General features: G+C 39.3%; 1 protein-coding gene across 2 annotated transcripts in view; it reads left to right on the plus strand.

Annotated features, from left to right (window-relative positions):
• Window positions 1-3,875: 3,875 nt before the first annotated feature.
• LOC123372908 (contactin-associated protein-like 4) overlaps window positions 3,876-13,251 on the plus strand; it is a 302,483-nt gene continuing 293,107 nt past the window's right edge. For both annotated transcript variants that reach the window (XM_045021533.1, XM_045021534.1), the window contains exon 1: window positions 3,876-4,191. In XM_045021533.1, coding sequence (XP_044877468.1) covers window positions 4,107-4,191 — 85 coding nt within the window. In that variant the 5' untranslated portion in view covers window positions 3,876-4,106. The remainder of the gene's footprint in view (window positions 4,192-13,251) is intronic.

Raw genomic sequence — 13,251 nt, forward strand, 5'->3', positions numbered from 1 at the left:
GAATTGGTAGGGGAAGTAGAAGTGGGTGGCAACCTGGGCAGCAGTGACCAGGGCCTCCGACAGAAATTCCAGGCACCAGATACTGGGCCATCCCTGTGGGGGTGGGGCCCGGCGTGGAAGTGATGAACCTGTCACTTCCGGGACCACCCACGTGTGCTGGCCAATCACGCCAGCCTGCACGGCTCAGAGCAGTCTCGTGGGTCTAGGACCCCTGCAGCCCCCCAGGGCAATTTAAAGGGGTTTGGGGCTCCCGGCCACTGCTGCTGCCACAGTAGTAGTGTCCGGGAGCCCCCGGGCTCTTTTAAATCAACCAGGCCCCTGGGCAATCACCCCCTTTGCATTCCCCACTCCCCCGTTGGAAGCCCTGGTAGGGACCATGAGATGGTCGAGTTCAGGATCCTGACAAAAGGAAGAAAGAAGAATAGCAGAATTTGAACCATGGACTTCAGAAAAGCATACTTTGACTTCCTCAGGGAACTGATGGGGCAGGATCCCCTGGGAGGATACTATAAGGGGGAAAGGAGTCCAGGACAGCTGGATCTTTTAAAAGAAGCCTATTGAAGTCACAGGAACAAACCATCCCGATGGGCAGAAAGAATGGCAAATATGGCAGGCAACCAGCTTGACTTAACAGAGAAACCTTTGGTGAGCTTAAACACAAAAAGCAAGCTTACAAGAAGTGGAAATTTGGACAGATGACTAGAGAGGAGTATAAAAATATTGCTCAAGCATGCAGGGGTGTAATCAGGAAGTCCAAAGCACAATTAGAGTTGCAGCTAGCAAGGGATGTGAAGGGTAACAAGAAGGGTTTCTCGGGTCTGTTAACAACAAGAAGGTGGTCAGAGAAAGTGTGGGACCTTTACTGAGTGGGGAAGGCAAACTAGTGACAGGTGATGTGGAAAAAGCTAATGTACTCAATGCTTTGTTTGCTCTGGTCTTAACAGACAAGGTCAGCTCCCAGACTGCTGCAATGGGCAGCACAGTAGTGGGAGGAGGTGAGCAGCCCTCAGTGGTGAAAGAACAGGCTAAGGACTATTTAGAAAAGCTGGACATGCACAAGTCCATGGGGCTGGACCTAATGCAGCCGAAGGTGCTGAGAGAATTGACTGATGTGATTGCAGAGCCATTGGCCATTATCTTTGAAAACTCGTGGCAATTGTGGGAGGTCCTGGACAATTGGAAAAAGGCAAATATAGTGCCCATCTTTAAAAAAGGGAAAAAGGAGAATCCAGGGAACTACAGACTAGTCAGCCTCACCTCAATCCCTGGAAAAATCATGGAGCGGGTCCTCTAGGAATCCATTTTGAAAGCACTTGAAGGAGAGGAAGGTGACGTGGAAAAGTCAGCATGGATTCACCAAGGGCAAGTCATGCCTGACCAACCTGATTGCCTTCTATGATAAGATAACTGGCTCTGTGGATATGGGGAAAGCGATGGACGTGATATATCTTGACTTTAGCAAAGTTTTTGATATGGTTTCCCACAGTATTCTTGCCAGCAAGTTTAAAAAAAGTATGGATTGGATGAATGGACCATAAGGTGGATAGAAAGCTGGCTAGCTTTTCGGGCTCAATGCTTAGTGATCAACGACTTGATGTCTAGTTGGCAGCCAGTATCAAGCGGAGTGCCCAGGGGTTGGTCCTGGGGCCATTTTTGTTCAACATCTTCATTAATTATCTGGATGATGGGATGGATTGCATCCTCAGCAAGTTCGTGGATGACACTAAACTGTGGGGAGAGGTAGATATGCTGGACGGTTGGGATGGGGTCCAGAATGACCTAGAGAAATTGGAGGATTGAGCCAAAAGAAATCTGATGAGGTTCAACAAGGACAAGTGCAGAGTCCTACACTTAGGATGGAAGAATCCCATGCACTGCTACAGGCTGGGGACCTACTGGATAAGTGACAGTTCTGCAGAAAAGGAGCTGGGGATTGCAGAGGACAAGAAGGTGGATATGAGTCAACAGTGTTCCCTTGTTGCCAAGAAGGCTCACGGCATATTGGGATGCATTAGTAAGAGCATTGCCAGCAGATCGAGGGAAGTGATTATTCCCCTCTATTCGGCCCTGGTGAGGCCACATCTGGAGTATTGTGTCCATTTTTGGGCCCCCCATGACAGAAAAGATGTGGACAAATTGGAGAGAGTCCAACAGAGGGCAACAAAAATGATTAGGGGGCTTAAGAGGAGAGGCTGAGGGAACTGGCTTATTTAGTCTGCAGAAGAAAAAAGTGAGGGGGGATTTGATAACAGCCTTCAACTACGTGAAGGAGGGTTCCAAAGAGGATGGAGCTAGGCTGTTCTCAGTGGTGGCAGATGACAGAACAAGGATCAATGGTCTCAAGTTGCAGTGGGGGAGATCCAGGTTGGATATTAAGAAGCACTGGAATGGGTTCTCTAGGGAGGTGGTGGAATCTCCATCTTTAGAGATTTTTAAGGCCCATCTTGACAAAGCCCTAGCTGGGATGATTTAAATTGGGTTTGGCCCTCCTTTGAGCAGGGGGTTGGATTAGATGACCTCCTGAGATATCTTCCAACCCTAATCATCTATGATTCTATAAGGGTTCTTCTCCCTCCACAGTCTGGCCCTCATACAGGAGAGCCTCCTTGGTCCTGCTGCATTTTCAAGCTGTGTGCTTGCAATAGAGAGGGCAGGATTTGGGCCAAATAGGCTGAACTCACCAATAGTTAAGGCTGGTTTATCCTACCATAAACCTTTGCACGAAGGCCCCCATGGGGGGAAAAAACATCAGGGAGCAGATGTGATAACACAAGATGGTCATAACCACCTTCCCACCAGATTGAGGGAGTCATATTGGGAGAGCCCCATAATAAGATGGTATTTGGTGGAATAGGGGCATGCTTTAGAGAAGCTGGGAACATGGTGACTCTACACATCATGTTAGTAGCCTCTGGTGCACAGTGTAAATCTGGTCTCTGTCATGGGAACCCTGAGGAAGTGGTAATGATAAAAGCTCTACCTGCCCTTCTTTGAGGTGAATGATCACTGTTGCACAAAATCCCTCACTGATGCAAGGATGGCCCTAATAAACTAATAGCATTTCTCATGGATGCAGGCTTGTATCTATTACTCTGTTTACCATTCACAGCCACTTTAGCCTGTTTTGCAAATATATTTTGGGGGATATATATTAAAATGTACAGATCAAAATCCTTCTGAAAATTTGATCTAAGCTAAAGATTTTATATTCCTATAACAAACCTTTGGACAGTTTAAAGAACACTGCAATCCCAAGTTCTTATCTTGTGCTAAATATTCACCCGAAGTATTTATTTTAACCTTCAAAATAAGCTATAGCATGCAGGCTGACATACATCTTATTGAAGCTCCTTCTTTTATGGGTTATTATTTAATGTCAAAGTAGTATCCATAATGCATTTTTTGAGGCATTCTTTTCTGATGGAGACTAGGTTATTAGTTCCTACATTTACTTTACGAGCAAAGGTGAAATGCACTTTTGCCTCTACTCTTAGTGTTCCTACCACAAATGCTTGAGAAACATAATATATTCTCTCCAAAACCAGTACTTCTAAATGCTTTAGCAACTGAAAGTTCTTTTTAGATACTATGTATGAAGGAAGAGGAAAAGCAGGATGTACAACAAATACATACTCTCCACATACTTAAAAATCACTATAAAGAATGGGGCACAGTGAGAACCCAGCAAAGACTCTGTCCCGGTGCACATGTGCAATATATTCATATTGTCTGGCTTTCATCAGAAACTCACATTTCCTATGTATCACCACAAGGGGTGTCCAGGACACATGTGAATGTGTAGCTTCTGTAAGCAAGCTGTACAGGGTAGTCTTGCAGTTTAGCCTTGAGTGATTCTGTGAAATTGGAGGAGAGATTCTTGCTGCTGCTCTTAAGGGATTGCTGCTGTTAGGGGAGAAAAAAAAGCAGATTTGGAGGTGCGTATGCATGTGTGAGCAGTTGCAGAGTGCATTTCACTGAGGAGTCTGACTACTGAGAAGCACTGAAAGAAGAAAGACAGAGAGAAGAGGAAGCAAGAATAGGACTGAAGTGCAGAGCAGCTGTTTCCTAATACTCTAGTTCTTTTGGGTGCCTCAGTAAATGTGAACATGGATTCTGTCACTGAAATCTTCTTCAAGATGCTGTTTCTGTTATCTGTTCATAACTGGAACACAATAGTGGCAGGAAATAAATGTAAGTATTGCAAATGATTTAAAACTCAGACCAGACTGTTTTGAAAACTTCTGGGCTATTTTATTTGCCTTTGGAATAAATCTTGTTCTTGAAATAAATGCTTCTGAAAACATGACAGCAAATAGCTTGGCTGAAAATGTTTCCTTGGCTGAGAAATGTCATTTTTTTAAGTTCTAAAATCTGTCCTATACATTTTTATACAAATCTATATACAGATTTCTATTGAGAAGTTCAAGTTCCAGTATAATCTGAAATTAATATTTTACCAGGGAATTGCATGTCCATCCCCATTTTAATTTTTGTTTCCTGTTGAGAAGTGCTGCATTTTACAAGGCATTGTGTCTTACATTGAAATTACTGGAAGACTTCTACTGTATGCTGCATCAGCTTGGCTTTTAGCAATTTATAATTTGGAAGGCTGTTATCTGCATCTCCTGAAACAAGCTGGCACTCAAATAAATCTGATGCACAGTAGTGTACGGTTCATCAGCAAAGCAAATGTAACAAAGAAAAAATGTTGAGGATAAGATGTGTGCTGATTGCTTAGAGAATAGTGTTCATGTATGACTAAGGAAGAGGGCACCATCAGTAGCAGCAGAAAGTTTTTTTTCTTTTTTTTTAAATGAGTAAGCCATAGTTAGCCAATAGGGTGGTATTGCAAAATAGAGACAGTGATCACAACGTGTAAGAGAACCTGTCCTCTAGAAGGCACATCTGATGTATATGTGACTTAACACTGGGATCTTTGGTTTCAATGTTGAATCAAGTCTGACCATTTTCACCCTAAACAAATGCATCAGACACTAACTTCTAAGCATTTTACCTGTACAGTAATTGTTTGGAGTTCCTTTGGTTGTACTTTGGCCTCCGTGGACCATAATCATTTTTATTTTGGATACATCTGCTTGCCAGAAGCTGGGAATGAGCGACAGGGGATAGATCTCTTGATGATTACCTGTTCTGTTCATTCTCTCTGGGGCACCTGGCACTGGCTACTGTCGGAAGGCAGGATACTGGGCTAGATGGACCTTTGGTCTGACCCAATAGGGCCATTCTTATATTCTTATCTATAGAATAGTTGCCTAAATGTCAGATGCTTAAAATGAGCCACCTGTTTTGTTTTGGTTTTTAATCCAGTTAAGGGGCTGGCTGTGCAGCATATGAATGGGGTAGGCTGAAATAGTGACTGTATTTTAAGAATGTGAATGTTAGTGCTACTGGGAATGTTCAGGAACAACTTTACAGCACTGTAGCAGGGAACAGCTCCGTGCAAACATCTAAGCCATGACAAAGAAGTTAGAAGTGCTGTGTGGTATGTGTACTGAAGAGTTTTCCTGTGGACAGCTTGTAAACTAAACATGCTCCCATGAGCCTGATGATCACACTGCAGCACCAAAATGATCTTGTGCTGTCATTCAGTAATATCTCATTTGATACTCAAGTGCACAGAGTAGCCCTAAACATGAATAATAAGCTCCTTTGGTAAAACACTCTACTGCAATCCAGCCTCAGCTTTAATTCTCTTCATCATTCTGCATTGTATAGTTTATGAATACAACCATTTTCACAAGACCACGATAATTGAATCACACATTAATAGCATTTGGCAGTATGCACAAGACTAGATCAGATCAGAAAGGCATATTAAAACTATTGCAAAATAGGACTTCCAAAATACAACAAAACAGTAAAGCACTAGAGGTCACTCTTACAATTTAAGAAACGAGGCTTGGGGGGGGAAATCAAGTTTTTCCCAGTATAGAATTATGAAGGGTAAAATAAATCAGGTGTGAACCACATTTATTGCCTTTTCTCTAATACTTCTCAGAGAGAAGTCAAGCTAAGTTTATGTTGGTAAATGAATGGCTATGTTAATGAACTTTTATTTTTTCTTATTGAAAGTGATTTGCCTATATTGGTAGGTTAGTAGTCAAAACACCCCTTTGAAGTAAGGAAATAAGTTTACTCCCCATTTTACAGATGGTGAAACTGATGCTTGCAGAAGATAAGTAACTAACTTAAATCCATAGAGAAAACCAGTGTTAGAGCCGGGAATAAAATTTGAGATTTTTTGTCTCCACTAGGTTGTACCTCTCCCTCATTTCACACAAGAACACAAAACATAATCCTGAAAAGTCACTTATTTCACATGAATAATCATTTTTAAAAGGGCAGTTTACATCTGATGTGGCAGACTATATATTTAACAAAAAATGTATCCCGTGAGTGCAAGTTTGTTTTTCAAATGTCCCAGGAGTGTTGGGTCCCGTCCCTCAATTACTGCAAAGCTATGCAGCAGTAATTCTACTCTCCCTTTAACATACCGGTACTTCACTTACTGAAATCCCTTTCAGAACATGACTCTCCTATCTGAATTAATGAATTCAAATAACTCAGAATAAACAGCTATCACAAAATCAGATTCTTAGTTTGAATTTTCTTTGTTTTGATATGATAAACCGTTATTCTTAGAGAAAATGGGATGACATTTTCATTCCTCTACTAAATCTACTGGGTTTTTTTTGTTTTTTTTTTTCTTCCTGGTGTTACTTTAATGCCATATACTGAAGATCATACTTCAGTTTTTACTTCATCCTTACTCAAACTTCCATTGAAATCAATAGAGAAACACCTGAGTAAGGAGATCTGGAGTTCACTACAAAGTGTACATTCACAAATCTGAATTGCTTATTCTACTAGCAACTTTTTCTGAGTTTGATTATGGTCTAGATTGTGAATTCCCCTTTTTGACACAAACTGAATTGTTCTGAAGTTTTTCTTCTTTCCATATTGTTCTGAGATATTCCTTCACTGAGTAAGGACATTTTAAAGTACACCATATTTGAAACTGTAAAAACGTATCATTTTGAAATTGAAACATGACATTTTTCTGGGTATATGTCCTTTTCTGAAGGATGACACACTAAACAGCTTAGCACAGTAAGATAATGGTTGTCATTGGGAATTCATACACTTTAAGTTCTGTACCAATGTTGCTTCAGTTAAAGGTTTAGAAAATAGTTAGCTTTTCCCAAAGAATTAAAACTCTTAAAGCATTTGAAAGGGAATTGACCTATACAGCCATAAATCAGAAACCATGACAAGTCATATAGGAATTTTAAAGTAAGGATCAAGGCAAGTATTCCTGTAAGGTTTTGTTCGTGGGGCCAGCAAACATTTTTATTTTATTTGAAGCTGGCTCCACAGCCGTAAATTAGTCAGTTGGTAAATTAGCTCCTGGATGCTTGCCTGAAACTTGGTCACGAAACTCTGATAGGTACAGTACTTCCATTGAAACTCTCTGAAAATGAAGTGTTGCATGAAACATAATTAAATCTCACACACATTTCAGCTCAACTGTGACCAAAACTATTAAGGATTACTTGGGGAATGAATGGAAATACTGCCAACAAATTAAAGAATTCTCACATAAAATCTCTTTTCTGTATATAGGTGAAGACAGAAAGCATGTACTTCTGCTTCCAAAGTCTTCCATATTTACGAAAGTTTTTTATTTTCTGTCTAGGTATATCCCTGAACTCAAAAATTCATTGTCATATGATAACGACCATACTTTATGTAAGTCAGTCAACTGGTCTTCGTTTTGGAACTTCTTGTTACCGCTGCAGTACAGAACCTTTCTTTTGCTGTTAGAGAGTAGTATCTTAATAATATTGAGTCTTTCATAGTTGAATATTCAGTGGATTCGGAAAGCAAAAGAAAAAAAATCTAAAAATAAAATGAAATTAACTGTCTAAGTAGAATACAGTAGATTACATGTAATGTGTGCTATCAATTGGTGTCACACATTAGGGACTATTGTATATGTTCCTTTTAAAGTAGTTTTTCTCTTTGCATGTCAGGAGTCCTGAGTTCACTGCTAACTTGTGCAAATATTAATGATATCACAGCTTCCAAACTCTCCAGTATTATACTTTTTCTCTTTCAGTTTATAGATGAATATCCATTTATGAATTTTCTTTCCCATCCAAATGGGTGAATGGGGAGAGAAAGATTAATAAATTAACTGCATATCTGAAAGTAATCATAACTATGGATGGAATAAGAGCGCCTCCATAAGGCATGTATATACCTTTTTATGTGTAGCATAATGATAGAATGTAAGGAGTGGTGATATTCATCTGATAAATTTTACTAATGTATCTTTTGACAAGCTCACCTGTAGTCTGCCTAATAATCATCAACAGTAGGACAATTTCTAATATTCAAAACCGAAGAGCAACTTCTAATAGCACCAATGGGGAAAAAGGGAAAAACAAAACAAAAAATCCCACCATCACATTGCTGAAGAAATGTTTCCTTCTTTCAAAAGTAAATTTTTCCACAAAACTGACCACTGGTATTCTATCAGTAGTATGTTAAATGTGCTATATCTCACAGAAATGAGAGCTTTGTTCTATGTGAAAGTTAGAAATTCTCTCCTCCCCTCAGATCCCCAATCACCACCCTTTTCTATTAGTATTAATATTTAGTTGTGCTTTTTTATGGTAGCACCCATTATTATGCGCTAGGTGCTTTCCAAACACTCTAAAAGAATCATTTTTTTGAATCAGGAATTGTTATCTAAATATATCTTCTTAATCTTTCCAGTGGGCTACAACTTTAATTCATATATCAGATGTTATAATCAGACAACTTTTTCTGTTTCAAACAGCTATTTTAGGCTATTTTAGAGGTTTCTGAAGTTCATAAATTATAATTTTGCTCTCCCTGAGACAAGCCTTCACTTTTAATTAATGTTATTAAGGAATCCTGGTTTTACAGGTGGAAGGATACAAAAAATAGTACCAATAACATTGTTTAAAATTCTAAGACACATATAAAATATTTTTTTCTGTAAAACATGCCTTATGCTATATCCCTGTGATGGTGTGATGTGGTATAAAACATGTATTTGCACTGATTTGACATGGTGTGCATAACTCATTTGTGGTTTTGGCACTAGTGAGTAATGCATCGGTCCCAAACTGGTGGTGATAATACCATCATACTTCCACATGCATCATATATTGTCACTATTTACTCAGACATAGCTCAAAACCATTTTCCCCCCTGAATGGAATGAATGAGACACAGTATTAAGAGGGAGAGTTTTTATGTAAGTAGTGCACTTGGGGCATAACCTAAATAAGCTAATGGTAAATTTTGGACAGAAAGGGTTTATAGTATGGGGGGTGCGTGTGCACATATGCACACACACACAAATAGAACTCTTGAGGTCTAATATCTTGTATGCAGTCTAGTTGTAGCTGTGTCAGTCCCAGGATATTAGAGACACAAGGTGGGTAAGGTAATTATCTTTTACTTCTGTTTGGTGAGAGAGACAAGCTTTCGAGTCACAGAGAGTTCTTCTGTGTAGCTCGAAAGCTTGTCTCTCTCAACAGAAGTTGCCTCAATAAAAGATATTACCTTATCCACCTTGTCCCTATAATATCTTTTAGAAAGGCACACAGTAGCCTTATCCTGATCATATTGACACTATGCATATATTGCAATAAGAACAGGATTGGGCTCCAAACCCTGTTTGTTTTTCAGAGTAAATTCTCTTCATGGTTCATTAGAAACTACTACACTGCTTACAATGAGCAGAGAGTAGTGTGAATTGGCAGATAAAAAATGATACCATTTATGTTCCAGTTAATGAGTATTTTCAATGCAATAATTTGGAAAGTGATTGAAGCCTGGAAACTTTTGACATTTTAAATAGTTTTAAATTAGTAACTACAAAATTATTATTTAAACACCATACCTATTTAATAGACCAGTGCTGAAAACTACCTCTAAGGTTTTAAATCACAAAGGAAAGAAAAACAATATAGTAGGAAATCTATCCAGCTGGGTAGCGGGTCTAATTACTTTTTTATTAAGTATATCTTATTCTTGAACACTATCAAGTAATAAGATATTGCTTGTTCCTAACTGGTAAAGTGCCTGTTTGTTTCTATAAGAGTGTTTGTGGAATTAGTATATTTACATGTGTGATCTTGAGGGAAAATTAGATTAGAAACAGCATGTTGGAATATTTGAATTTATTCCCATTACTAAATACCATTCTCTATGCAGCTAACCAATAAATTATATCTTGAACTTTTAGACATTTGAATTAGTCCACAGTAAAATACCAATGAGAAAAGATTTGAAGGGATAAGATTTTTAAATTATTATTTTATAGGGGAAAAACTATTTCAGCATAAGCCCTTTATCCATGAGAATATTATTCAATAATGTTAAAAAAATCACCTGTTGTATGAAACTGTTGAAATGTACTCAACTTTGCTCCATTGGCTGTAGCTGAATTTAACTGGTTTACCTGTTCAGAGTTATTGCAAAAATACAGTTTTTAGGAGAAATCTGTGAAATCTCACAACACACTCTGGATTATGCAATATGAGGTACATGATGTTACTCAGATGCTGAGTAACTGAACAAAACACCAAACTAGCAGATTACATGGAACCTTTTAATATGTGAACAAGTCTGTAGGACAACGCTTTGGGCAATAAGAAGACATCAAGATGATATTTCACATTGATAAACATAATGGCGTAGATAGATTGTATTCCATGTTGGGAGCCTAACACATCTGAGTTAACTCACCTGCAATATAATTTGTATGTGTCAGTCTCCTGTGGTTTGATTAAATGTGATCAGTATCTGTTATCTGTAATTACTGTAGGAGACAAAAAAATCAACAACTACACATGTTCTTTTCACAGTAGCATATATTGAAGTAAAACTAATGATATTTATTATAAGGTAATATTAATATAAAAAGATTTTGTTACACTGCCAGAAATTTTCCTTTAGAACTAATTAAATAGAAGTGTTAAAAGCATAGGTTGTAATCTTTCCAGTTTCTCACTGTGCATCACTAATTATCTAATATGCCTTATTTTTAAGGTATGTGGTGGCCTCTATTGATTTCTGCGTAGGCACAAAGTGTCACAATATAAATTCATGGCATAGAAAGGCCAGTTATTGAAGCCATGTCATATTGATCAGCTTGTAAACAAGTGTGGGTGCATAGGAGCTGAAGGACACCAAAAATAGTCTTCTATCCTACTTGTTCCCCTGTGCTGTGTTTGGACACAGATGCACACCCTGACCTCTTCTGAGTGCAAGGACTACTCAGGCTACTGCAGATGCTGGCCCTAGACACCCCAGAGGGAACAAAACAGGGAGTGGGTAATGGCATAGTTGTGAGAGCCACTGAGTGGGAACAGTGGAACACTGGGTGAAATCCTGGCTCCACTGAAATCAGTGGTTTCAGAGTAGCAGCTGTGTTAGTCTGTATCCGCAAAAAGAACAGGAGTACTTGTGGCACCCTAGAGACTAACAAATTTATTTCAGCATAAGCTTTCATGTGCTACAGCTATGCATCCGAAGAAGTGGGCTGTAGCCCACGAAAGCTTATGCTGAAATAAATGTGTTAGTCTCTAAGGTGCCACAAGTACTCCTGTTCTTTTTGTGAAATCAATGGCAATCTCATTGATTTCAGTGGGACCACAATTTCTGATGCACAGTTCCTTCTGGAACTCATATTAGGGTGCTGCCTTTCTGCCCACTCCCTATTATAGGCTGTGATTTAAAGGCACGATTTAACCCAAAGCCTGCTAGAATTTAATGTTGTCTTTGTGCTGCTGGTTTTCTTTATAGCTGAAAGCAAGTTGTGTAAAAAGGGGTGTGAATGGTCAGTAATATACTACAGCCTTCACATTCCCTTCTATGTCACAGTGATAAGCAGAAAAGCTTCTCAGTGCCATTATGGATCTTTATACAGTCTGGAAAGACCTAATATTCTGAAAGGCAGTAAACCGTATGTCTCACTATAACTCCTTTCACTGATCAATGGAGGGATTCCTAGCTACTGAACCAAGGAAATCAAAATGTCCAGTTGGCAAGCATTCTGTAATCATGCCAAGAGGTACTGATTGTTTTCTTTAAAGAAACATTCACACATTTCAGAAACTAAGAAATGTTGTTAAAAAGTGAAAAGCTGTGCACCAGATCCCGAAGTCCTTACTCGGGCACAACTCTCATGGAGATCAACAGGATTTTTGCCTGAGTAAATATTGAATAAGAGCCTTCAAACATACTAGCAAGCAATGATATGCGAGACCCTTTGGATGTAACTGAGTTATTCATCACCTGTCTATATGAAAGTGTGATGGGTAAATGCCTTTTCTTCCTGCCTTGTTCAGAGGATTCAGATAAAGAGCTAGGTCGCTGATATGAATTACCCACTTACCCAAACTGACTAAAGAGAAACTGGGGGAGGGGAGGAAACTGTTGGAATAATTTCAGCTTCTTCCCTTGCTTATGAAATCACTCTCTTGAGATGTGTGGAACCAAAAAAGCTGCCAGTGGCTCTGTGAGATGATGGGTAGAATTTTTAAAAGCCCCTAAGTGGTGCTGAGCCCAAGACTCCGACTCAGAGCCCCATTTTCAAAAGTGATGTAGACACTAAGGAGCCAAATCCCACTGACTTTTAATGACACTCGGGGGCCAGCCCAAGACTGTGGAATGACCTCTCACAGGATCTAAGGACCGTCACAACCTCACCATCTTGCACTCCAAGTGCAAAGAGCATTTCTTTGACCTTGCCTTCTCTAATATAAACACATAGCAGTGTGTGTGTGCGTGTGTGTGTATACACCCCATATTTATTCCTTAAGATTTTTCATTTTATCATACATGGGATTTCAAACTCAGATCTTTATTGTACAGTGATGTTCACTAAAGAGAACAGAAGGAACTTGAAAGTGAAGTCATATATGTTGGAAGGACAGGATTCTACATAATCTAGGCACAATGGGCTGAGCTAAAGACAACTCAATTACATTAAAAAATGCTTTATTGGAGTCAGAAGGTAAACATGTGCAAATGAGTCAGACACCTCATGTATCTGTTCAAACTAGCTACAGTCTGCCCAGAAGAGGGCTTCATGCCATAGGATTTTTTCCATGTGCCCATTTGTTAGTGCTGTTCATTCCTGATCTGGTGACAAGCTGCTATGTAGAGTGATGCCATCTCTGCTGT

Source organism: Mauremys mutica, chromosome 6 (genome assembly GCF_020497125.1).
Source record: "Mauremys mutica isolate MM-2020 ecotype Southern chromosome 6, ASM2049712v1, whole genome shotgun sequence".
Taxonomy (NCBI): Eukaryota; Metazoa; Chordata; order Testudines; family Geoemydidae; genus Mauremys; species Mauremys mutica.